Source organism: Pseudophryne corroboree, chromosome 3 (genome assembly GCF_028390025.1).
Source record: "Pseudophryne corroboree isolate aPseCor3 chromosome 3, aPseCor3.hap2, whole genome shotgun sequence".
NCBI classification, from domain to species: domain Eukaryota; kingdom Metazoa; phylum Chordata; class Amphibia; order Anura; family Myobatrachidae; genus Pseudophryne; species Pseudophryne corroboree.
Window position 1 is genome coordinate 434,042,157 of NC_086446.1, and position 26,277 is coordinate 434,068,433.

General features: G+C 46.3%; 1 protein-coding gene across 1 annotated transcript in view; it reads right to left on the reverse strand.

Moving 5' to 3' along the window:
• RHBDF2 (rhomboid 5 homolog 2) overlaps nt 1-26,277 on the reverse strand; it is a 230,949-nt gene that overhangs the window by 69,475 nt on the left and 135,197 nt on the right. The window contains exons 3-8 of the mRNA XM_063960416.1: nt 17,762-17,877; nt 17,550-17,674; nt 15,724-15,919; nt 14,569-14,781; nt 5,727-5,855; nt 5,440-5,567 (exon numbers count right to left, since the gene is read on the reverse strand). Coding sequence (XP_063816486.1) covers nt 5,440-5,567; nt 5,727-5,855; nt 14,569-14,781; nt 15,724-15,919; nt 17,550-17,674; nt 17,762-17,875 — 905 coding nt within the window. The 5' untranslated portion in view covers nt 17,876-17,877. The remainder of the gene's footprint in view (nt 1-5,439; nt 5,568-5,726; nt 5,856-14,568; nt 14,782-15,723; nt 15,920-17,549; nt 17,675-17,761; nt 17,878-26,277) is intronic.

Below are 26,277 nucleotides of genomic sequence, written 5' to 3' on the forward strand. Positions count from 1 at the left end.
GACAAACCCGGCTAACAAGCTGTAAAAACTCAGCAACAGCTGAAACAGTACTGAAACAGTAAACAATGCAGAACTTACCTAGGAACCAGGCAGAACTGAACTATAAAGCCAAAGCAGGAAAACGAAGCGCTGGGCGGGCGCCCAGCATCCTCTACAGACTACGAGAAAAGGATTTACCGTTTCAGGTAATTAAAATCCTATTTTCTCTTATATCCTAGAGGATGCTGGGGTCCATATTAGTACCATGGGGATGTACCAAAGGTCCCAGAACGGGAGGGAGAGCGCGGAGGCTCCTGCAAGACCTCTTGACCAAACTTGAGGTCATCAGAGGCCAAAGTGTCGAACTTGTAAAACCTGGCAAACGTGTTCGAACCAGACCAAGCAGCAGCTCGGCAAAGCTGTAGTGCCGAGACACCCCGGGCAGCCGCCCATGAAGAACCCACTGTACGAGTAAGTGGGCCTTAACCGAATTCGGACACGGCAAACCTGCCGTAGAATAGGCATGCTGGATAGTGAACCTGATCCAGCGTGAAATAGACTGCTTCGAAGCAGGACACCCAATTTTCTTGGGATCATAGAGGACAAACAGAGAGTAAGTTTTCCTATGACGAGTTGTCCTCTGCACATAGATCTTCAACATCCAAGGCCTTTGAAGCAATTGAGGAGTCAGTAGCCACTGGCACCACAATAGGCTGGTTGATATGAAAAGCAGATACAACCTTAGGCAGGAACTGCGGACGAGTCCTAAGTTCCGCCCTGTCTTCATGAAAGATCAGATAAGGACTTTTACAAGATAAAGCCCCCAATTCCGACACGCGTCGAGCAGAAGCCAAGGCCAACAAAGTGACCGCCTTCCACGTGAGAAACTTTATGTCAGCCTCCAGTAGAGGCTCAAACCAAACTGATTGTAGGTACTGCAACACCACATCAAGATCCCAGGGTGCCGTTGGCGCCACAAAAGGAGGTTGGATGTGCAGAACCCCTTTCAAAAAGGTCTGAACCTCAGGAAGGACAGCCAATTGCTTTTGAAAGAAGATGGACAAGGCAGAGATTTGGACCTTGATGGAGCCCAATCTCAGGCCCATATCCACTCCTGCTTGCAGGAAAAGGAGAAAACGTCCGAGTTTAAAATCCACCGCAGGAAATTTTCTGGATTCACACCAGGAAACATATTTTTTCCAAATACGGTGGTAATGTTTAGACGTTACCCCCTTCCTAGCCTGAATACCTTTCCGAGCTAAGATCTGGCGTTCAACCACCAAGCCGTCAAACCTAGCCATGGTAAGTCTTGATAGGCGAACGGCCTCTGCAGCAGCAGATCTTCCCGAAGAGGTATGGGCCTTGGATCTTCCAGAAGAAGATCCAGCAGATGCGCATACCAAGCCCTTCGCGGCCAGTCCGGAGCAATAAGGATTGCCCGAACTCTTGTTCTTCTTACCAGCTGAAGAACCCTTGGGATCAGAGGAAGTGGAGGGAACACATACACTGACGGGAACACCCACAGTGCTACCAGTGCGTCCACCGTCACTGCCTGAGGGTCTCTCGACCTGGAACAGTACCTCCCCAGCTTCTTGTTGAGGCGGGAGGCCATCATGTCTATGTGAGGAACCCCCCACCAAGCGGTTACTTCCTCGAACACCTCCGGATGGAAGCCCCACTCCCCTGGATGGAGATCGTGTCTGCTGAGGAAGTCTGCTTCCCAGTTGTCAACTCCCAGAATGAAGATTGCTGACATCGCTACAGCGTGCCTTTCTGCCCAGAGAAGGATTTTTGACACCTCTGACATTGCAGCCCTGCTCTTCGTTCCGCCTTGTCGGTTTATGTAGGCCACAGTGGTCATGTTGTCTGACTGTACCTGAACAGCCCGATCTTGTAGCAGATGTGTTGCTTGCAGGAGGGCGTTGTACATGGCACTTAGCTCCAGGATGTTTATCGGGAGAAGGGATTCTTGAAACAACCACTTTCCTTGAAAGGTTTCCCCCAGAGCGACTGCTCCCCAACCTCTTAGACTCGAATCTGTGGTTAAGAGGATCCAGTTCTGAATTCCGAACCTTCGGCCTTCCAGAAGGTGTGGAAGTTGTAGCCACCAGAGGAGTGAAATCCTGGCTTTCGGAGACAGGCGTATCCTCTTGTGCATGTGTAGGTGAGAGTCCGACCACTGGTCCAAGGGGTCCAGTTGAAATGAACGAGCGTGAAACCTGCTGTACTGCAGAGCCTCGTAGGCGGCAACCATCTTCCCCAGAAGGCGGATACATTGATGAACTGACACCCGGGTAGACCTTAAGACCTCCTGGACCACTGTCTGAATCACCAATGCCTTCTCCACCGGGAGAAACACCCTCTGCACCTCCGTGTCAAGAATCATTCCCAAGAAAGACAGCCTCCGCGTCAGCTCCAGATGAGACTTTGGAAGGTTCAGGATCCAACCAAGCTTACTGAGCAGCTGTGTCGTGAGCGCGATGGATCGCAATAACCTCTCCCTGGAACACGCCTTGATCAGGAGATCGTCCAGATAAGGAATTATGTTCACCCCCTGCTTGCGGAGAAGAACCATCATCTCTGCCATCACCTTGGTGAAAATCCTTGGTGCTTTGGAGAGGCCAAACGGCAGCGCCTGGAACGGATAGTGGTTGTCCAACAGCGCAAACCTGAGGTATGCCTGATGCAGTGACCAAATGGGGATGTGGAACTAAGCATCCTTTATGTCCACCAGGAACTCCCCCTCTGTTAGCCCTGAGATAACAGCTCTCAACGATTCCATCTTGAATTTGAACTCCCTGAGATAAGGGTTCAAAGACTAAGTTCAGAATAGGCCATACCGAACCATCTGGTTTCGGTACCACGAAAAGATTTGAATAATAACCCTTGTTCCACTGCTGAGGTGGAATCGGAACTTCGACTTCCGAGACCACCAATTTTCTGATGGCCTCCAGAAGAATCGCTTTGTCCGCCAGCAGAGCTGGTAAGCCTGACTTGAAGAAACGGTGAGGCGGGGGATCTTGAAACTCCAGTCTGTACCCCCTGGACACTATATCCAGGACCCAGACCAGACGATACCCAGACGTGGCTGAACTGTCGGAGTCTCGCCCCCACCTGACTGTCCTCCAGGCCCAGCCATCCACCGTCATGTGGAGGGCTTAGTGGCATCAGAAGCAGGCTTCTGGGTCTGGGAACCTGCGGGAGCAGGTTTCTTTCCTTTAGCACGACCACCTCTGAAGAAGGTGTTTGAAGGCTTGTTTTTTCTTTGCCTTGCGGGCCGAAAGGACTGTGAAGCGGCTGGTGTAAAAGTCTTCTTCGTGGCCGGTGCAGCTGAGGGGAGAAAAGTAGACTTACCCGCGATAGCTGTGGCAATCCACGCATCCAGCGCCTCCCCAAAGAGAGCCTGACTCGTGTAGGGTAGGCACTCCACGCTCTTAGTGGATTCCGCATCCGCAGACCATTGGCGCAGCCAGAGACCCTTGCGAGCAGAGACGGACATGGAGGAGATCCCCGCAGCCATGGAGCCCAGGTCCTTCATGGAATCCACTAGGAACCCTGCAGAATCCTGAATATGGCGTAAAAACATATCAACGTCATCTTTATCCAGCATAGCTGATTCTTCCTGCATAGTGATAAGACCACCTGGCAATAGCTTTGCAATCCAAGCACAGACTATAGTAGGCCTTAATATAGCCCCAGAAGCCGTGTACATGGATTTTAACGTAGCATCCATCTTGCGATCCACCGGGTCTTTCAACACGGTAGATCCTGGTACCGGCAGCACCACTTGTTTGGACAGCCTAGATACAGAGGCATCGACCAACGGCGGGGACTCCCATTTTTTCCTATCTTCCTCTGGGAAAGGAAAAGCAACCAAAACCCTCTTAGGGATCTGAAATGTATTTTCCGGAGTTTCCCAAGCCTTTTCAAAGATAGCGTTTAATTCTTTGGATGCTGGGAAGGTGAGGGGGGGCTTCCTGTTTTCTGTAAAGAAGGCCTCCTCCACCTGTTCCGGAGCTGTGTCCGAAATGTGCAAAACTTCTCTAACGGCCGCAATCATCAACTGTAACCCCTTGGCAAGTGATGCCGTTCCCCTCGACACATCCCCGTCATCGTCTGCAGTGTAAGAGTCGGTGTCCGTGTCATCCTGCAACATTGCAAGTGCACTTTTCTGAGAATGAATCGCAGGGGACCCCAAGGAGGCAGTATCAGACCAAACAACCATAGAGGACTGGAGGACCTGAGTGGCATGCTCATTCCTAGCAATTCTATCAGAAATCTGGGAAATATTCCCCCTCAGAGAGACTAACCATTCTGGCTCTTTAGCCGGGATCTGCGCTAAAACTGTGCAATCCTGATTACATGGAACGGAGTCCTCTTGAGAGGATAAATCCTCTGCAGCATATGATACATTGTCCCTAGACATGTTAACACACACACACACACGGTATTATGAAGGCAGAGTTTTCCCCCAAAGAATGGCAGAGAGACACAGAGATTGGAGCCAACCCATACACAGCGCTATTAAAGGTATAGGGAGTCCCTAACCAGCGCTGACTGTGTCCCTTAATAAGTGACAGCCTGTACACAGCTTCCCCCTCCTTCTACAACCCCTTTGGTACCGTACAGATAGCTGGAGATTGCTCTGGAGGGACCTGGATCCACTTGGCAGTGAGAGCAGGCAGGAAAAATGGCGCTGAACGCTGCTGGGTCCACTCTGAGGAGAAGCTCCGCCCCCCTTCAATGGCGCCGGCTTCCCGCACTGTAAAGAGATTATACTGGCTTTGAGGAACAGTGGCTGACCCGGACCCGCAGACCCTGTCAGGAGATGACCAGTGTGGGGTCTGGAGCAGGCCCAGGACGCTCCCCCCAGCGCCGCACCAAGGTACACTGAGCCGCCCAGAAGCACGGTCAAGGCCAAGCTTTCCGCCCTAATAGCAGCCCTCTTCACACTGTCCCTCCGCTTGCAAGGGGGGATAGTGACTAACTCGCCATGTTCAGCATCTGGGGGGGTGGCGGCCGGCTGCTGGGGCGAGCGTTCCCCTGTGGCGGGGCGCGATCGGACCCCCCGGAGCTAACGTCCAGTCAGCGGGAGCAGTGGCTCAGGACCCCGCAGGGCGGACACTTCTCCCCCCCCCCCACGCTGCAGGGAGGCTGTCTCCAACAGCCTCCCTGTAAAATAAAAAATCCTGAAAGAAAAAAATAAAACTCTTTTACCCAGAGAACTCAGTAGAACTCCCCTAGCTGTGACCGGCTCCTCCAGGCACCTTTTCTAAACGGAGTCTGGTAGGAGGGGCATAGAGGGAGGAGCCAGCCCACACTATTAAACTCTTTAAGTGCCAATGGCTCCTGGTGGACAGTCTATAACCCATGGTACTAATATGGACCCCAGCATCCTCTAGGACGTAAGGGAAAATGCCAGAATTACTTACTGTATAAAGGTAAAAGTGGATTACTTACACATTTGTAATGGGTCCTTCCGATCTATCGTCAGGAGTTGGCACATGGGCTCGAAAATAAGCCGCCGAGATGGGAGGAGATTCAAAGACATCGTCTGGCATAGAGAACGTTTCATCATGCATGTCAACCTGTGCCCATCAGAACAATGATTACATACTCCTAATAGTCTTTAGCAATCAGCAATGAATAAACGTATGTAACAGTGACATGCATTTTACTTTTTAAACCATTAACAGCTTTGATAAGAGTAAGGAGTTATTTCTATTAGTACACAAAATATTTCTTGCCTTACTAAAGAAGGAGGAATCCAAAGTGTCCGGGGCATCCACCGTGTCCTCATCCATAAAGCTAGGATAAGCAAAGCTTTTTTTGTGTCCCGCTTTTCGGCTATGGGGTGTGTCTAGTATGGGACGACCCTAGAAACACATCAATGATACTCTGTAAATTCAAAGAACTTCATGTGTAATAGGCGTGCGAACAGGCGTAACTAACCCAATGTTTCGGATGACTCTCAGATACCAAGATATCAGTGTATAATGGACATAAAATAATCAGACTTGCAGTTGAACCTATCCATACAATATTATTATTTTTTAACCTATAGAGATAGGTAGACTTAGCAGTGCTGCCAACCATTCTGAGCATACGCACTGCTCCTCAGGGTGAAAATCTCAGTCACCCTTCCACACTAAGCCCCTGACCCCGGATATTGCAACAGGGGTCCTGGCTTGGTGTGAAAAGGCCTATCCTCATTTGGTACCCTGGAAATTCAACCCAGGACTGACCTGGTAGTCTTCAGAGTGAAAGCACAACCAGAGTCACGCTAATAGTATACATAGAGCTGGATCACCAGCACTTGGAGAGGAAATCACCAAGCGCGTGCAAAGGGATGACCCAGCAATAACCTGAGTCCAGCCTTCAGTGTTAACATTGTTTCAAGCAGCTTGACATGGCTTGAGACAGTGTTCAATAATCCAGGTTGGATCAGCGTTAGTGACGTGAAAGGTGTATTCATGAACTGCTCATTTTGCAGCAAAACTATGTTATTTTAAATGGTTCCATTGATTATGAGCATTTCCCTATTCTACTTTTCTGGACTAAAATTTATACCCCAAACATGCATAGCAGTTGCAAGACTGGAGGCACATTCTTGCCAATTCCTTTTCTTTTCTTAAAAAATGAAGAGCATATCCTAGACCAATGGTTCTCAAACTGGGTGCCTTGGGGCACTTGCAGGTGTGCATTGGATTGGTGGTCCAGGACCAATTCAATTTATTTACGGTCAATGTAATTGACAGCCACCAGTACTGTTTTTACCCATCAAAATATGTGGACTAACAGAAGCAAATCTTGTTCCTCACCACACAATTGACCTTAATGATGACATATAAACACAATATACTTAATTTAATATTCTTTCTAAATTCCTCATTAAGAAATGTTTGGCCCAAGGGTGCCGACACAAAAATAAGAATTTACTTACCGATAATTCTATTTCTCGGAGTCCGTAGTGGATGCTGGGGTTCCTGAAAGGACCAAGGGGGATAGCGGCTCCGCAGGAGACAGGGCACAAAAGTAAAGCTTTCCGATCAGGTGGTGTGCACTGGCTCCTCCCCCTATGACCCTCCTCCAAGCCAGTTAGGTACTGTGCCCGGACGAGCGTACACAATAAGGGAGGAATTTTGAATCCCGGGTAAGACTCATACCAGCCACACCAATCACACCGTACAACTTGTGATCTAAACCCAGTTAACAGTATGATAACAGCGGAGCCTCTGAAAAGATGGCTCACAACAATAATAACCCGATTTTTGTAACTATGTACAAGTATTGCAGATAATCCGCACTTGGGATGGGCGCCCAGCATCCACTACGGACTCCGAGAAATAGAATTATCGGTAAGTAAATTCTTATTTTCTCTATCGTCCTAGTGGATGCTGGGGTTCCTGAAAGGACCATGGGGATTATACCAAAGCTCCCAAACGGGCGGGAGAGTGCGGATGACTCTGCAGCACCGAATGAGAGAACTCCAGGTCCTCCTTAGCCAGGGTATCAAATTTGTAGGATTTTACAAACGTGTTTGCCCCTGACTAAATAACCGCTCGGCAAAGTTGTAAAGCCTGGTCCAGGCCAGGGCCAAGAACATGGTCACTTTTCATGCGAGATGCTTCAAATCCACAGATTTGACTGGTTTTAAACCAATGTGATTTGAAGAATCCCAGAACTACGTTGAGATCCCACAGTGCCACTGGAGGCACAAAAGAGGGTTGTATATGCAATACTCCCTTGACAAAGTTCTGGACTTCAGGAACTGAAGCCAATTCTTTCTGGAAGAAAATTGACAGGGCCGAAATTTGAACCTTAATGGACCCCAATTTGAGGCCCATAGACACTCCTGTTTGCAGGAAATGCAGGAATCGACCGAGTTGAAATTTCTTTGTGGGGCCTTCCTGGCCTCACACCACGCAACATATTTTCGCCACATGTGGTGATAATGTTGTGCGGTCACCTCCTTTCTGGCTTTGACCAGGGTAGGAATGACCTCTTCCGGAATGCCTTTTTCCCTTAGGATCCGGCGTTCCACCGCCATGCCAACAAACGCAGCTGCGGTAAGTCTTGGAACAGACATGGTACTTGCTGAAGCAAGTCCCTTCTTAGCGGCAGAGGCCATAAGACCTCTGTAAACATCTCTTGAAGTTCCGGGTACCAAGTCCTTCTTGGCCAATCCGGAGCCATGAGTATAGTTCTTACTCCTCTACGTCTTATAATTCTCAGCACCTTAGGTATGAGAAGCAGAGGAGGGAACACATACACCGACTGGTACACCCACGGTGTTACCAGAACGTCCACAGCTATTGCCTGAGGGTCTCTTGACCTGGCGCAATACCTGTCCCGTTTTTTGTTCAGACGGGACGCCATCATGTCCACCTTTGGTATTTCCCAACGGTTTACAATCATGTGGAAAAAACTTCCCGATGAAGTTTCCACTCTCCCGGGTGGAGGTCGTGCCTGCTGAGGAAGTCTGCTTCCCAGTTTCCATTCCCGGGATGAAACACTGCTGACAGTGCTATCACATGATTTTCCGCCCAGCGAAAAGTCCTTGCATTTTTTGCCATTGCCCTCCTGCTTCTTGTGTCGCCCTGTCTGTTTACGTGGGCGACTGCCGTGATGTTTTTCCCACTGGATCAATACCGGCTGACCTTGAAGCAGAGGTCTTGCTAAGCTTAGAGCATTATAAATTTACCCTTAGCTCCAGTATATTTATGTGGAGAAAAGTCTCCAGACTTGATCACACTCCCTGGAAATTTTTTTCTTTGTGTGACTGCTCCCCAGCCTCTCGGGCTGGGCTCCGTGGTCACCAGCATCCAATCCTGAATGCCGAATCTGCGGCCCTCTAGAAGATGAGCACTCTATAACCACCACAGGAGAGACACCCTTGTCCTTGGATATAGGGTTATCCGCTGATGCATCTGAAGATGCGATCCGGACCATTTGTCCAGCAGATCCCACTGAAAAGTTCTTGCGTGAAATCTGCCGAATGGAATTGCTTCGTAGGAAGCCACCATTTTCTACCAGGACCCTTGTGCAATGATGCACTGTTTTTAGGAGGTTCCTGACTAGCTCGGATAACTCCCTGGCTTTCTCTTTCGGGAGAAACACCTTTTTCTGGACTGTGTCCAGAATCATCCCTAGGCACAGCAGACGTGTCGTCGGGATCAGCTGCGATTTTGGAATATTTAGAATCCACCCGTGCTGTTGTAGCAGTATCCGAGATAGTGCTACTCCTACCTCCAACTGTTCCCTGGACTATGCCCTTATCAGGAGATCGTCCAAGTAAGGGATAATTAAGACGCCTTTTCTTCGAAGAAGAATCATCATTTCGGCCATTACCTTAGTAAAGACCCGGGGTGCCGTGGACAATCCAAACGGCAGCGTCTGAAACTGATAGTGACAGTTCTGCACCACGAACCTGAGGTACCCTTAGTGAGAAGGGCAAATTTGGGACATAGAGGTAAGCATCCCTGATGTCCCGGGACACTATATAGTCCCCTTCTTCCTGTTCGTTATCACTGCTCTGAGTGACTCCATCTTGATTTGAACCTTTGTAAGTGTTCAAAAAATTTTTAGATTTAGAATAAGTCTCACCTAGCCTTCTGGCTTCAGTACCACAGTATAGTGTGGAATAATACCCCTTTTCTTGTAGTAGGAGGGGTAATTTAATTATCACCTGCTGGGAATACAGCTTGTGAATTTTTTCCCATACTGCCTCCTTGTCGGAGGGAGACCTTGGTAAAGCAGACTTCAGGAGCCTGCGAAGGGGAAACGTCTCGACATTCCAATCTGTACCCCTGGGATACTACTTGTAGGATCCAGGGGTCCTGTACGGTCTCAGCGCCATGCTGAGAACTTGTCAGAAGCGGTGGAACGCTTCTGTTCCTGGGAATGGGCTGCCTGCTGCAGTCTTCTTTCCTTTCCTCTATCCCTGGGCAGATATGATCTTATAGGGACGAAAGGACTGAGGCTGAAAAGACGGTGTCTTTTTCTGCAGAGATGTGACTTAGGGTAAAAACGGTGGATTTTCCAGCAGTTGCCGTGGCCACCAGGTCCGATGGACCGACCCCAAATAACTCCTCTTCCTTTATACGGCAATACACCTTTGTGCCGTTTGGAATCTGCATCACCTGACCACTGTCGTGTCCATAACATCTTCTGGCAGTTATGGACATCGCATTTACTCTTGATGCCAGAGTGCAAATATCCCTCTGTGCATCTCGCATATATAGAAATGCATCCTTTAAATGCTCTATAGTCAATAAAATACTGTCCCTGTCAAGGGTATCAATATTTTTAGTCAGGGAATCCGACCAAGCCACCCCAGCTCTGCACATCCAGGCTGAGGCGATCGCTGGTCGCAGTATAACACCAGTAAGTGTGTATATACTTTTTATGATATTTTCCAGCCTCCTGTCAGCTGGTCCTTGAGGACGGCCCTATCTATAGACGGTACCGCCACTTGTTTTGATAAGCGTGTGAGCGCCTTATCCACCCTAAGGGGTGTTTCCCAACGCGCCCTAACTTCTGGCGGGAAAGGGTATACCGCCCATAATTTTCTATCGGGGGGAACCCACGCATCATCACACACTTTATTTAATTTATCCGATTCAGGAAAAACTATGGTAGTTTTTTCACATCCCACATAATACCCTCTTTTGTGGTACTTGTAGTATCAGAAATATGTAACACCTCCTTCATTGCCTTTAACGTGTGGCCCTAATAAGGAATACGTTTGTTTATTCACCGTCGACACTGGATTCAGTGTCCCTGTCTGTGTCTGTGTCGACCGACTAAAGTAAACGGGCGTTTTAAAACCCCTGACGGTGTTTTTGAGACGTCTGGACCGGTACTAATTGTTTGTCGGCCGTCTCATGTCGTCAACCGACCTTGCAGCGTGTTGACATTATCACGTAATTCCCTAAATAAGCCATCCATTCCGGTGTCGACTCCCTAGAGAGTGACATCACCATTACAGGCAATTGCTCCGCCTCCTCACCAACATCGTCCTCCTACATGTCGACACACACGTACCGACACACAGCACACACACAGGGAATGCTCTGATAGAGGACAGGACCCACTAGCCCTTTGGAGAGACAGAGGGAGAGTTTGCCAGCACACACCAAAAACGCTATAATTATATAGGGACAACCTTATATAAGTGTTTTCCCTTATAGCATCTTTTTTATATATTTCTAACGCCAAATTAGTGCCCCCCCTCTCTGTTTTAACCCTGTTTCTGTAGTGCAGTGCAGGGGAGAGCCTGGGAGCCTTCCCTCCAGCCTTTCTGTGAGGGAAAATGGCGCTGTGTGCTGAGGAGATAGGCCCCGCCCCTTTTTCGGCGGCCTCGTCTCCCGCTCTTAACGGATTCTGGCAGGGGTTAAATATCTCCATATAGCCTCCGGAGGCTATATGTGAGGTATTTTTAGCCAAAATAGGTTTTCATTTGCCTCCCAGGGCGCCCCCCTCCCAGCGCCCTGCACCCTCAGTGACTGCCGTGTGAAGTGTGCTGAGAGGAAAATGGCGCACAGCTGCAGTGCTGTGCGCTACCTTTAGAAGACTGAGGAGTCTTCTGCCGCCGATTCTGGACCTCTTCTTATTTCAGCATCTGCAAGGGGGCCGGCGGCAAGGCTCCGGTGACCATCCAGGCTGTACCTGTGATCGTCCCTCTGGAGCTGATGTCCAGTAGCCAAGAAGCCAATCCATCCTGCACGCAGGTGAGTTCACTTCTTCTCCCCTAAGTCCCTCGTTGCAGTGATCCTGTTGCCAGCAGGACTCACTGTAAAATAAAAAACCTAAGCTAAACTTTTCTAAGCAGCTCTTTAGGAGAGCCACCTAGATTGCACCCTTCTCGGCCGGGCACAAAAATCTAACTGGCTTGGAGGAGGGTCATAGGGGGAGGAGCCAGTGCACACCACCTGATCGGAAAGCTTTACTTTTGTGCCCTGTCTCCTGCGGAGCCGCTATCCCCCATGGTCCTTTCAGGAACCCCAGCATCCACTAGGACGATAGAGAAAATATGATACTCTAGGGCACTATGATTCAAAAAAGTTTGGAGACCACTGGGCTAGACTGCATAGAGGTAAAGCAAAAGCAATAAGTTCTCTTCAGGTAGGTCACCAGCAAGTATATTCCATTAAATTAGAAAATCGTAACATCTGGCAATATCCGGTCTCATTAAAGATTTGCTGGTACTGGACATAGACAGAGCATGGCATGGTGTTATCACGTAGAAGAGATGCCCTAAGCTATACATACAGAATACAGTTTAATGACGGATTGCAGAGGTTTACAGGCTTTCAGAACATAGGGCACTTCATCAGGATAGGTTTACAAATGAAGCCAACATTACAGGTATAAAACCAGTGTGATAGTATAATGAATAGATATGGTTTGTTAGCAATAGCACAGGTTGCAGGGGAGAATGGCTATATCACCATCTGTATTGGCTCGTGTCACTGGATGCCTGTCTGCCATTTCATCTTGGATGTCATCTCGCCTCCTTAAACTCAACATTTCCAAAACAGAATCATTTTCCCACCAGCCAATAGCAGTTAACAACCTGATATCTCCATAACTGTTGACAATGCAACTATCCACCCTACCCCACAAGCTCGCTGCCTAGGTGTCACCCTTGACTCTGAACTGTCCTTTGGTTCCACACATTCAATCTGTCCCTAAATCATGTTACATGCACCTTAAAAACATATCCAAAATACGCCCTTATCTTACACAAGACACTGCCAAAACTCTGATCCATGCACTCATCATCTCCCGCATTGATTATTATAATAGTCTCCTTACTGGTCTTCCCAAACATAGGCTCTCACCACTACAATCCACTCTGAATGCAGCTGCGAGGCTAATCTTCCTTGCCAGACGTTCATCGTCTGCTGATCCGCTCCGTCACTCCCTCCATTGGTTACCGGTATTCTACCGTGTTAAATATAAAATACTTTTACTTACATACAAGGTTATTAACAAAACTGCACCATCATACATCTCCTCACTCATCTCAAAATATCTCCCTTCCAGACCTCTCTGCTCTGCACAAGATCTGCGTCTCTCATCCATATGTATTACCTGTTCCCACTCAAAATTACAGGACTTTATCCGGGCTTCACCCACTCTGTGGAATACCCTCCCACGCACAATAAGACTCTCCTCTAGTCTCCAAACCTTTAAACGTTCCCTGAAAACTCATCTCTTCAGACAAGCCTACCAAATTCCAGACCCACCCACATAACCTTCAATGCTTCCCTATCCAGTTACATCCTCTCTTTACAGTCCACATAACCTCACATATTGTCTTCCAACATTGCTGGGTGATCATATCATACAACCCATTAAGAACCTTGCAATCTGGTGGACCATTATGCAACAGGTATCCTTGTGTATCAATGCCTATTTCCCTATAGATTGTAAACTTGCGAGCAGGGCCTTCCTACCTCTATGTCTGTCTTTGCCCAGTTTTGTTCTATAACTGTTGTTCTAATTGTAAAGCACCAACGGAATATGCTGCGCTATATAAGAAACTGCTAATAAATAAATATCAAGATTTGAGGAGAACAGACTCCATGGAGTTATTTAATGAGCTACGATTATTATAGTGAGATTTAAAGCAGTGATTATATTAAAGGCCAAACATGCTGGGTTTTGCCTTTAATAAAATCGCAGATTAAAAAAAAACAAAAAAAAAAAAAAACACGTGTCTATAGCCCCTCCATTAAAGCAAGAAGCTTCTAGCTTGCGCTGAATTAGTACACTGTTAAGCTTTATCCTCTTATATGCAACATTTGTTTTTGAGTGTACAGCACATCTAATAACCAATTAATCTGCAATCCACCAACTCTTGCTATGGTTATCCGTAAAATGAAAAAAGCATCTAAAAATAGGCAAAGCCACCTTCCCTATTATTGTCTAATGCTAACAATGCATTAGCAAACATTATCCATTGGGAGAAATAACCCACAGGAGACCAACTCAGTGTAATACTAGTGAAACTGGAAAATGATGAAGTAGTTTTCACATATAGGGGGGTATTCAATTCAAGTCGGAACTGCCGTCTTGTCGGAAAGATGTCAGTTTCCGACTTTTTTAGGTCGGATAGTGTTCCGACCTATTCAATGATCCTGACGTTTTTCCGACAGCGACTTGTTGGAAAACACGTGGATCGGCAGATTAGCCGCGGATCCACGTTTTGTCGGATTTGCTGCCATATCAGACAGGTTTTAGCCACGTTTCCGACAATGTCAATCCGACTTCAAAAAAGTTGGATTGGCATTGTTGGGACAATACTCAAATGTTGGATCCTTTTCGTCAGAAATGATCAGACATCAATTGAATACACCCCATAATATTCTTATCTGTCTGCATAGTGCTCAGACACAGTGTACAAATCTGACTTTCTGTAAAGGTGCCTACTGATGTGCAGCGGTAAGCGTGCTCTCTTAGCATAAACACTGTGCAAATAGTTAGCGTTTATGTTTTGACGCCAATAAATATGGTATGGTTCACCCTGGCACCTGTACTGTTACAACATTAAAAACACAGACCAATTTAAGTTCATCATACCTTAATGATAGCAGCTGCCGCTCGAAAGCTCATGTGTGCAACACTTTCCCTCTTGCGTCGTGGTAATCGGCTGTACCCTGAACGTACACTGGTAAAGGATGTCAGTGACATGACTCCGGGAGTCACTGGACCCATGCACACATGAGGGGTCCTCGGCCGGTCCACCTCATCGGGATGCCGAAATGCCCTTCCCCGTGCCAATGGATCCACAATCTAGGAAATACACAAAGAATAAATGAAAAAGCAATGCAATACAAGTGCAGTTTTATTTTACTTCTTGAAAAGACATCATAAGCAATAAACATTTGACCAAGCATTTCAGACTCTTATTGCTCTCATTGTTTGATTATAATGGTTTTGGATGAGAGCTCCAACAGATAAAGATGGCTATTTTCAGTAGGTTGCTTAATTTGGTACTGGACAGTGGATCGCTCTAATAGTCTTCTTTTCCATCCAGTAGGGTTTCTCGTGTGTGTGTAGGATTAATGTGAAATGGTGCACCTGGTTGTCCAGAAATCATTGTCCAAACTAATCATGGTTTCTGTACCAATGAGACCACCAATATAACTAAGGGGGTCATTCAGAGTTGATCATAGCCCTGCAAAATTTTACAGGGCTACGATCATGACAATAGACATGCGGGGGGACTCCCAGCACCGGGCTATCCCGCCCCGCATGTCAGTGCCGGCCCCACCCCCGCAGAAGTGCAAAAGCATCGCACAGCAGCGATGCTTTTGCACTTTAGGAGTAGCTCCCGGCCAGTGCAGCTTTATCGTCGTTCACCGGCCCGCAGCCGATGCGGCCCGCCCCCCGTACGGTCCGGCCACACCTGCATCGGCCAGACCGCTCCCACGAAACGGCGGCTAAACGCCGCTGTTCCGCCCTCCCCCAGCGACTGCCTTTGCCTGTCAATCAGGCAAAGGCAATCGTAGCTCAGCGCCGGCCTTCGGCATGCACAGTTCTGACCCGATCGCACCGTTGCGATAAACTGCAGTGTGCGATCGGGTCAGAATGACCCCCTAAATGCCTTTGCAGTTTGCTACTGTTTGTGTTGCTGTTTACTACTGGTTTTCTGTTTTAAGTCTAACTACATTGATTTAGTCAATTCTCCCTATTTGGAAGTGGAGTGAACCAATGACGTGAGAATGAACATGCCTTGGGCAGACGAGAGGTGGCAGGAGACTCTGTGGTCTGGAAGGAGGGAGTTTCTTGGCTTGGCAGTTCCATGTCCTTCTGGTACTGGGGTTTGAGTTTTCCATAACGGAGACTGCAATGATGAAGGCTTTTGCGCTGCCAATGTTGTCGCTTCCCCTCCCAGTCATTGCTCACTCCGAACCACTGGGCTGTACCCCTGTGAAAAGAAGACTATGTATTATAGGAGGTCACAGCTTAGCCAATGAGATTTCTTTTTTTTTGGGTTTAATAATAAAATTAAACATTAGTCTTAGTCACCTTTTACCTTTCTGGACTAAAATCTTGAGTGTATGTATAGTACAGCAAAAAAGAAAAAACGCAAGATGTGCAATAGATATAAATAAAACCAAAAACACGTGAGATAACTAAAAAGTAATCGTTCTAGAAATTGAAAATAGGTACACAATTTGTTCAAATAACCACATGGATTCAGAGGGAATGACACTTTTATAACAGTTGTGTTAAAGAGTCCAAATCTGAGCTGGATTGCTAGATGTATATAGTCACTGATGAGAATATGAAACTTTATTTTGTCCTCAGAGCTTCCTGCATTCATTTTGCCTTTGATGCTGTATCCAAAGACACAGAGTGATGAGAACAATGTCCATCACTGAATTAGGCCCAAGGTACTTAAATGTGGCGGCTGCAGCATGTCGTTGAGATGGGATATCGTCCACAAGGCTTCAATGTTGCTGTTTAACAGATTAGACAATGCTTTCTTGTTTTTGAATTATTACAATGCGCTTTACATTAACAAATTATGTGTTAATAGTTTATCCAAACGCAAACAGATCCATAATGTTTCCAGTAAGTGTACTCTTAACCTCAATCATTTGATCTTTGAACCAGTTAAAAAAAAAAAGTATAAAAATATAGGATTTATTTATTCCACGCATTCTGTGGCTATGGTTGGTTATCAGTATTACTGAGCACAGAGCATATCTATCCTTGCTCACACACCTCAGGTGAGTCCAGTGCTACTGTGCACCTAACTTGGAGCTGGAAATCTACACAGGGATCCTGGTCCCTGGTTTCGGAACATATGAAAATAATCAGGGGCCACAGAACACCCAAAAAAAACTTATGAGATATCTATAATAATAATAATAATAATAATAATAATAATAATAATAATAATAATATTATTATATATAAATATTTTTTTCTTTTTCTCTAATATCTATATTTCATATTTACTGCCTTTGGTGATATTCTTACGAACCAGAAATCTGATGGCTAGGAATGGAAAATCCCTGAAGTCTAAATGCTTCAGCAGTTACTTCCCCTTTAAATTCAATCTTGTATGCTATAAGCGCATCATTTACCCAACTACATTTGCTTAAGAATTACAATTATGAATAGGCTACCCAGACAAAAGCAACTTCATTGAGTCTTCTCCCCGTCTCTTGGATGCAAAAAAAACAACAGAACCACCTATTAATTAGGCTGGGTAAACACTTGTCTATATGTTGCCCGATCCCGCTGATTGGACAGACATATCGTGCACATAGCGCAGTGTGCACCCACTACCGCATGGTCCCACAAACCAGTCGCCCAATCTGCTGTGCTGCATGGTCGATGGAACAACCCCGGTGGATGACATCATGTGGCCATGAACAACAGGCGCTATATTGTTAAGTGTGTACGGCCGAGTGAGATCTTGTTCCGTCAATCGTGTTGGGATACACAGCGTTCTAATTAGTCCTTCCCATACATTTATTTCTGACAAGCTCCTTACTTTTATATAAGCCATTTTCTACATTTAGTTATTGGGATTGGTTCCTTACCTTTTTATGCTCTGTGACAGTGAGGTCTGTCTTCTGAAGGCAGGCCTGCCACTTGTGGTAAAGTCTTCTGACCTCTGTGGCTCCTGCAGGCTAACACTTTTCTGGTACATGGGTTTGGCGAGTGGCTGTTGGAAAGATGGAAAGATTATATAATATAGTACATAATACAATCTATTCACAAACAGAGTGCAATACTGTTATAGGCTTTGTACCCTAATCTGTGCGGGTTCACGCTCGCCTTCAGTTGGAGGAATGGTAATGGAAAGGTTAGGCGGTTTCCGACTCTGTAAACGTGAGTTATTTCCATTTTTTTTACTGGACGCCATGCCTGGACAAAGGAAGAAAAAAAATGAATATATGGAAAACAGGACACAGGTACAAGAAGTATGTGCAGACAAAAAGGTCATGATTTAATAAATATAGCATAAATAACACAATATATTATTAGATTCTGTGTGAATATTAAAGCAACAGTCACATATAGGTCTTACAACATTGGGGGTCATTCAGAGTTGTTCGCTCGCTGCTAATTTTAGCAGAATTGCTAATAGGCTAAAATCCGGCAGTTCTGCGCATGCGTATGCACCGCAGGGCGCACGCGCTAAGCAATTTTACACAAAACTATGCTATTTTGCTCACGGGCGAACAAAGCTTTTCAGTCGCTCTGTTGATCGGAGAATCATTGACAAGGAGTGGGTGTTTCTGGGTGGTAACTGAGCGTTTTTCGGGAGTGTGCTAAAAAACGCAGGCGTGCCAGCAGAAAACGCAGGAGTGGCTGGAGAAACGGGGGAGTGGCTGGCCGGATGCTGGGCGTGTTTGTGACGTCAAACCGGGAACTAAACGGACTGAGGTGATCGCAATCTAGGAGTAGGTCTGGAGCTACTCAGAAACTGCAAGGAAATACTTAATAGCAGAATTGCTAATCTTTCGTTAGCAATTCTGCTATGCTAAGATACACTCCCAGAGGGCGGCGGCTTTGCGTTTGCAGAAACTAAAGTGCAATACTAAAATCACTACTGCCAGTGGAGATACGACACTGGTGTGATTAGACCAAGGTAGTGCTATAAGTGCTGAACACCACACCAAGCCTTATCTCCATCATCCAACCTCTTTACAATTCTGTATGAATTAAATGTAGTAAGTAAAAAGAACATTGAGACGAGATCACCGAAATCACTGATCACCACAAACTGGCCAAGAGGGTTGCACCAGTATGGTTAATGACGATGTGCCTCTTGCCACACATCCTGGTCGTTTGTGTACAGTAAATAAAAATGTTTTTGCATTGCTGATAAATAACTCAAACCTTGGAAGATAGATAGGGTATTAACATAACATACTGTATCACCTCTAGAACAGACAAAACTAGGCCACTGATAAATGCTGCTATTCACACCTTTCTAATGTGCAAAACAGTGGTCACTTAGGCCCAGATTTATCAAGCCTTGGAGAGTGATAAATTGCACAGTGATAAAGTGCCAGCCAATCAGCTCCTAACTCATTTTTCAAACACAGCCTGTAACATAGCAGTTAGGACCTGATTGGCTGGCACTTTATCACGGTGCTATTTATCACTCTCCAAGGCTTAGACTTGGCATTTAAAATTATTTTTATTTGTTGCAACAGAGAAAAAGAAACCTGACTTTCAGAATGACTGTCGAGTAACCGATAATAAAGAAATCATAAATAAGAAAACAAACAGTTAAAAAAGAAAAAAAAAGCTAGTCAAGGAACAATATTTGGAATAGCAGACAGCATATGGAAGAAATCAGGGTCTGCTGGGATTTTTAATTTAGGAAGAGTAGAAGTGAAAAAGAAAGGTGGAGGGGAATGGGGAGAAGGGAGTAAACAATATCCTGAGACGTGTCAAGTGCAACGGAGTCATTTCACCAATCCGGGCAGTATATAGCTCTGTTTATACTAACAACTGGGGAGATACTTCCCCCTGCTGCTAATAAAAGTCGAGCAATAACATATGTATTCTATAACCTTGTTTATATATTAACTGGACAGTAACTGCCCATAACTACTGCCCCGTGGGGAATAAAAGGTATTATAGATCAAGCTGTTAAGGGTTTAGTGCAAAGTGTTATGAGATATTAATATGGAAATCAGAGTTACACTGGTGACACCTCTCTGCTCGTCTTCCACAGGTAAATTGTGAAATTCCTACTCCAATCATCTGCTAAGGAGCTTGTGATTATTGTACAGAACAGTGAAATTATTACTTAGGTAAATAGTCAATAGTTTATAGTAGTAGTTTAAAATCTGTAGTAAGATCAGAAATTATGATTCAGCAGGATATCCAATTAGCCACGATAATGCGATCATGGCTAATGCTATCGCACCTCTCTTCCGAAAAATCGGGTTAGCGCACGCTGCTCGCTCCCATTTATCGCACCTATGCTATTCCAAAATGGCAATAACGGGATTCATGCAGTTATTTTATCCAGCAACAGCTGAGCTAAGTATAGGAGACAGTGGGGTAAAAGGCCTGTACCCTTAAAAAAGCCAAACATAGGAAAACATAATAGAAGTCTATTAGTGGCCATAATAAAACTATTTGGTGTCATTAAATTGGGTCAAATGGCTGTTATATGCATTTTTTTTTTTAATGTGGAAAATTACAGAAAGCAATTTTTGCAGCAAAATACTTGCTCTCCTTAAATTTGGGGTACCTAAAAATGGGTATAAGTATATATTTGGGTTATTTTAGGGTACTTTAAAAAAAAATGGAAACAGACAGATTACTCCCACCTGCAAGCCTAAAAATACTTGCTCCACTCATAATGCACCCCAATATACCTGTCCCATACTTTGTACCCCAATTTCCATCACTTTGCACTTTTTCACCCCAAACATTACATTATTGGCTAATTAAAAATAATTGAAAACTTCTAAGTGCCTAATTAGTCAATCAGGGGGGTGTACCAGGGGTTCAGAACAAAAGATAGGGATTTTGCACTACTTATCACCAGCTCAGAGATGGTGAAGAGAAATCCGAAATAAACCCTATGGAGACTTAACGGCAATAACTTATCACTGCTAATAGGATACAGAATTACCGCATTACCAATCATTTATCACAAAACCGCGATATCGCAGATAATAGGATACCCTCCTTAGTGGTAGTGTACTGGATGGAGTTTGTTGACGGAGGGGGCTCAATCATACACATGTATGTAGCCTTATTTAATCAGTAGAGATCAGGCTGTTATGCCTTTTTAGGCTAGTAAGTGTTTATTGTAAAATGTTCTGAGATATTAATATGAAAATCAAAGCTACACCGGAGTTTAAACAAGAGAGAAAAAAACGATAATGATCTATCTTCCATATCTACTCCAAAAGGACTGCTTTACTCACACTGCTGTGAGTTGACTAATTTACCACCTCTTAACACAACCTGGACAACCATTACTGAACTCCCTGCTTGGATATTTTAAAGACTTGCTGCTCTCAGCTGTTGCTTTTGTTTATCAAAATAATACTGCCTAGATCTACTCTGTACCAGTTTCAGTTTGCATCTATTCCCTTAAAAGTCCTGTCTGCATTGCCATTGCTATTTAGTATATCCATTTTTAACATTTATTTTAGTATTTTCTTCCTCACCATTTCTAGAATAGTCCTCTGAACAGCATTACTGTAGTTATGCTATAATCTTACCTGCACTGCTCTTTGACCTACATTTCTGCCAATTTAACTATACTCCCTATCTACTGTACATACCAAAACTCTCTCAACAGCTTAGCCCTGAGAACCTATGTTGGATTTGCCTTCTACACCTGTGTCCACTGCCGGACTTTCCTACATGTCACCTATCTTTACCCACCCAGCATACTACTCCCAGAGCCACCCACTATGGCTCCTTGGCATCGTTCCATACCAATCCTCCCTGCCTGCTCTCTCCTCCCCCCAAGATCCATCCCACCCCATCAAACCCACAACCCAGTCAATCTCATCCACATCTCCCCTGCCCCATCCCTACTATTTTTCTGTGCCCTCTAGAATGCCAGATCCATCTACAACAAACCACCAACTATCCACGACCTCTTCATTTCCCACGCTTTCAACCTTCTTGTTATCACTGTAACTTTACCTTGTACTTCCATCCTTACGGTTTCTATACCATGTACAGTACTTTCATCCCCACTATATGCTAAGTCTGTGTGGTGTGTAATCCCACTGGTTGCACACCCTGCCAGCAGCAACATACGCAGTGCACCCCAGACCGTTGCCTCAGAAGGTTCCTATATGGACAGGATGTCCCTCACATGATCTACTCATACAGGATATATAATATGAATACACGTCAGTTTTCCCATATATACCTCCTTGCATGGCTTCTCTCCCACAGCATAATCTTCGTAGTGTGCCCAACATGGTTGCCTCACCTGGTAGGTCTGTGGTTGGGTTCAAAAAGACATGGACCTGACTGTTGTGCTGGGATAAATCGCTGCAACCATCCATTTTGCGTCATCTCTTCTGGGCATGACCTATTCCACTCAGGGTCATCCAACGTAGTGTGCCCAACATGGGTGCCTCACCTGGTACCTTTCATGAGTGGAATATATAACCCTTAGAAGTTATTACCCAAAATGTCTGCACCTACCCTGTATTATGCCTATTGTGCTCTCTAGGTTTACTTGGTCAATTAATTTTGTTTGTTTTTCAGCTGTAATTCGAATGCCTTTGTACAATGTTCCATGTTTTGATGTATGTAAAGCGACTGAGTCCTGCAGGAGGATAGCACTATACAAATGAAAATATTATATACATACACACACTGGTGGCCACATCTACAAACGCTGCAATTCTTACATTTAGGACACTGCACGGTCCAGGTTTTGATCCTTCCTATCAAGATGCTGCTTAAAAGGTCAGTTTCTCTGAATGCATCTTCCTTGCTACTACTTCAGGAAATTGGAAAACTACACGTGTGGTTCTTCGCCTGGTGTTTGGAAAATGCCAGTGACCCATGTTAGATGCACTTAAATGGGAGTACAAAGTGTGGGCAGGTTCCAGAAGACAAGTGGTAAAAGTATTTGCATGATGTTTAAGAGCAGTGCTTAAGTGGCCTGAAGAGGCACTGAAGGCAATGAATATAGGCCCTCATTCCGAGTTGTTCGCTCGCAAGGCGAATGTAGCAGAGTTACACACGCTAAGCCGCCGCCTACTGGGAGTGAATCTTAGCTTCTTAAAATTGCGACCGACGTACGCGCAATATTGCGATTACAAACGAGTTAGCAGTTTCAGAGTAGCTCCAGACTTACTCTGCCTGTGCGATCATTTCAGTGCTTGTCGTTCCTGGTTGACGTCACAAACACACCCAGCGTTCGCCCAGGCACTCCCACCGTTTCCCCGGCCACTCCTGCGTTTTTTCCGGAAACGGTAGCGTTTTCAGCCACACGCCCCTGAAACGCCGTGTATCCGCCCAGTAACACCCATTTCCTGTCAATCACATTACGATCGCCGGAGCGAAGAAAAAGCCGTGAGTAAAAATACTTTCTTCATAGTAAAGTTACTTGGCGCAGTCGCAGTGCGAACATTGCGCATGCGTACTAAGCGGATTTTCACTGCGATGCGATGAAAAATACCGAGCGAACAACTCGGAATGAGGGCCATAATTCTGCCTGGCACTTCTGTACTGTCTGATGTACTGGCTGCAGCATGACCACTACAATGGGGAAGCAGTATGTGCTATGCTGAGAGAAGTCCAGATCTAACACGGCAGATGACCAGATAAATGCTGGAGCTGGCACCATATTGCTGTCTGTGCAGACAAGACTAGTTCCAGTCAGATGACTGCATGCTCAGAGACAGCAGACTGTGCCAGCAGGAAGCCCTGGAGAAAACAGCTTTCTGTTTCCATATCTAAATAAGTGTGTGTGTGTGTGCGCGTGAGAGATATTTTATTTATATATATATATTTACTAAGATTTTACTCACCGGTAAATCTATTTCTCGTAGTCCGTAGTGGATGCTGGGGACTCCGTAAGGACCATGGGGAATAGACGGGCTCCGCAGGAGACTGGGCACTCTAAGAAAGATTTAGTACTACTGGTGTGCACTGGCTCCTCCCTCTATGCCCCTCCTCCAGACCTCAGTTAAGGAAACTGTGCCCGGAAGAGCTGACATTATAAGGAAAGGATTTTGGAATCCAGGGTAAGACTCATACCAGCCACACCAATCACACCGTATAACTTGTGATAAACTTACCTAGTCAACAGTATGAACAACCACAGAGCATCAACAATGGATGCCCACATAACATAACCCTTTATTAAGCAATAACTATGTACACGTATTGCAGAAAATCCGCACTTGGGACGGGTGCCCAGCATCCACTACGGACTACGAGAAATAGATTTACCGGTGAGTAAAATCTTATTTTCTCTAACGTCCTAGTGGATGCTGGGGACTCCGTAAGGACCACGGGGATTATACAAAAGCTCCCAAACGGGCGGGAGAGTGCGGATGACTCTGCAGCACCGAATGGGCAAACACAAGGTCCTCCTCAGCCAGGGTATCAAACTTGTAGAACTTCGCAAATGTGTTTGTACCCGACCAAGTAGCTGCTCGGCAAAGCTGTAATGCCGAGACGCCTCGGGCAGCCGCCCAAGAAGAGCCCACCTTCCTAGTGGAATGGGCTTTCACTGATTTTGGATGTGGCAAACCAGCCGCAGAATGAGCCTGCTGAATCGTGCTACAGATCCAGCGAGCAATGGTTTGCTTTGAAGCAGAAGCACCCAGCTTGTTGGATGCATACAGGATAAACAGCGAGTCAGTCTTCCTGACTCCAGCCGTCCTGGCTACATAGATCTTCAAAGCCCTGACTACATCAAGCAACTTGGAATCCTCCAAGTCACGAGTAGCCGCAGGCACCACAATAGGTTGGTTCAAATGAAAAGATGACACCACCTTCGGCAGAAATTGCGGACGAGTCCGTAATTCTGCCCTGTCCATATGGAAAACCAGATAGGGGCTTTTACATGACAAAGCTGCCAATTCTGACACACGCCTAGCCGAAGCTAAGGCCAATAGCATGACCACCTTCCACGTGAGATACTTTAGCTCCACGGTCTTAAGTGGCTCAAACCAGTGGGATTTCAGGAAACCCAACACCACGTTGAGATCCCAAGGTGCCACTGGTGGCACAAAAGGGGGCTGAATATGCAGCACTCCCTTAACAAACGTCTGAATTTCAGGAAGAGAAGCCAGTTCCTTTTGAAAGAAAATGGATAGGGCCGAAATCTGGACCTTTATGGACCCCAACTTCAGGCCCATAGTCACTCCAGACTGTAGGAAGTGCAGGAACCGACCCAGCTGGAATTCCTCTGTAGGGGCCTTCCTGGCCTCACACCAGGCAACATATTTTCGCCATATACGGTGATAGTGTCTTGCTGTCACGTCCTTCCTAGCCTTCATCAGCGTAGGAATAACTTCCTCCGGAATGCCTTTTTCCTCTAGGATCCTGCGTTCAACCTCCATGCTGTCAAACGCAGCCGCGGTAAGTCTTGGAACAGACAGGGCCCCTGTTGCAACAGGTCCTGTCTGAGAGGCAAAGGCCACGGGTCCTCTGTGAGCATTTCTTGCAGTTCCGGGTACCAAGTCCTTCTTGGCCAATCCGGAACAATGAGTATTGTTCTCACTCCTCTTCTTCTTCTTACGATTCTCAGCACCTTGGGTATGAGAGGAAGAGGAGGAAACACATAGACCGACTGGAACACCCACGATGTTACCAGTGCGTCCACAGCTATCGCCTGAGGGTCTCTTGACCTGGCGCAATACCTTTTGTAGCTTTTTGTTGAGACGGGACGCCATCATGTCTACCTGTGGCAGTTCCCATCGATTTGTAATCTGAGTGAAGACTTCGTGATGAAGTCCCCATTCTCCCGGGTGGAGGTCGTGCCTGCTGAGGAAGTCTGCTTCCCAGTTGTCCACTCCCGGAATGAACACTGCTGACAGTGCTTGCACGTGATTCTCCGCCCAACGAAGAATCCTGATGGCTTCCGCCATCGCCACCCTGCTTCTTGTGCCGCACTGGCGGTTTACATGAGCCACTGCGGTGATGTTGTCTGACTGAATCAGCACCGGTTGGTTTCGAAGCAGAGGCTCCGCTTGACTCAGGGCGTTGTATATGGCCCTTAGTTCCAGGACATTTATGTGCAGACAAGCCTCCTGACTTGACCACAACCCTTGGAAGTTTCTTCCCTGAGTGACTGCCCCCCACCCTCGGAGGCTCGCATCCGTGGTCACCAGGACCCAGTCCTGTATGCCGAACCTGCGGCCCTCGAGAAGGTGAGCACTCTGTAGCCACCACAGAAGAGACACCCTGGCCCTCGGGGACAGGGTGATCAGCTGAAGCATCTGAAGATGCGATCCGGACCACTTGTCCAACAGATCCCATTGAAAGATCCTCGCATGGAACCTGCCGAAGGGAATGGCTTCGTAGGATGCCACCATCTTTCCAAGGACTCGCGTGCAGCGATGCACCGACACCTGTTTCAGTCTTAAGAGGTCTCTGACTAGAGTCACGAGCTCTTGAGCCTTCTCCGCCGGGAGAAATGCCTTCTTCTGGTCCGTGTCCAGAATCATGCCCAGAAAAGGCAGACGCGTTGTAGGAATCAGCTGCGACTTTGGGATATTCAGAATCCAGCCGTGCTGTTGCAACACTTCCTGAGAGTGTGCTACGCTGATTAGCAACTGCTCTCTGGACCTCGGCTTTATG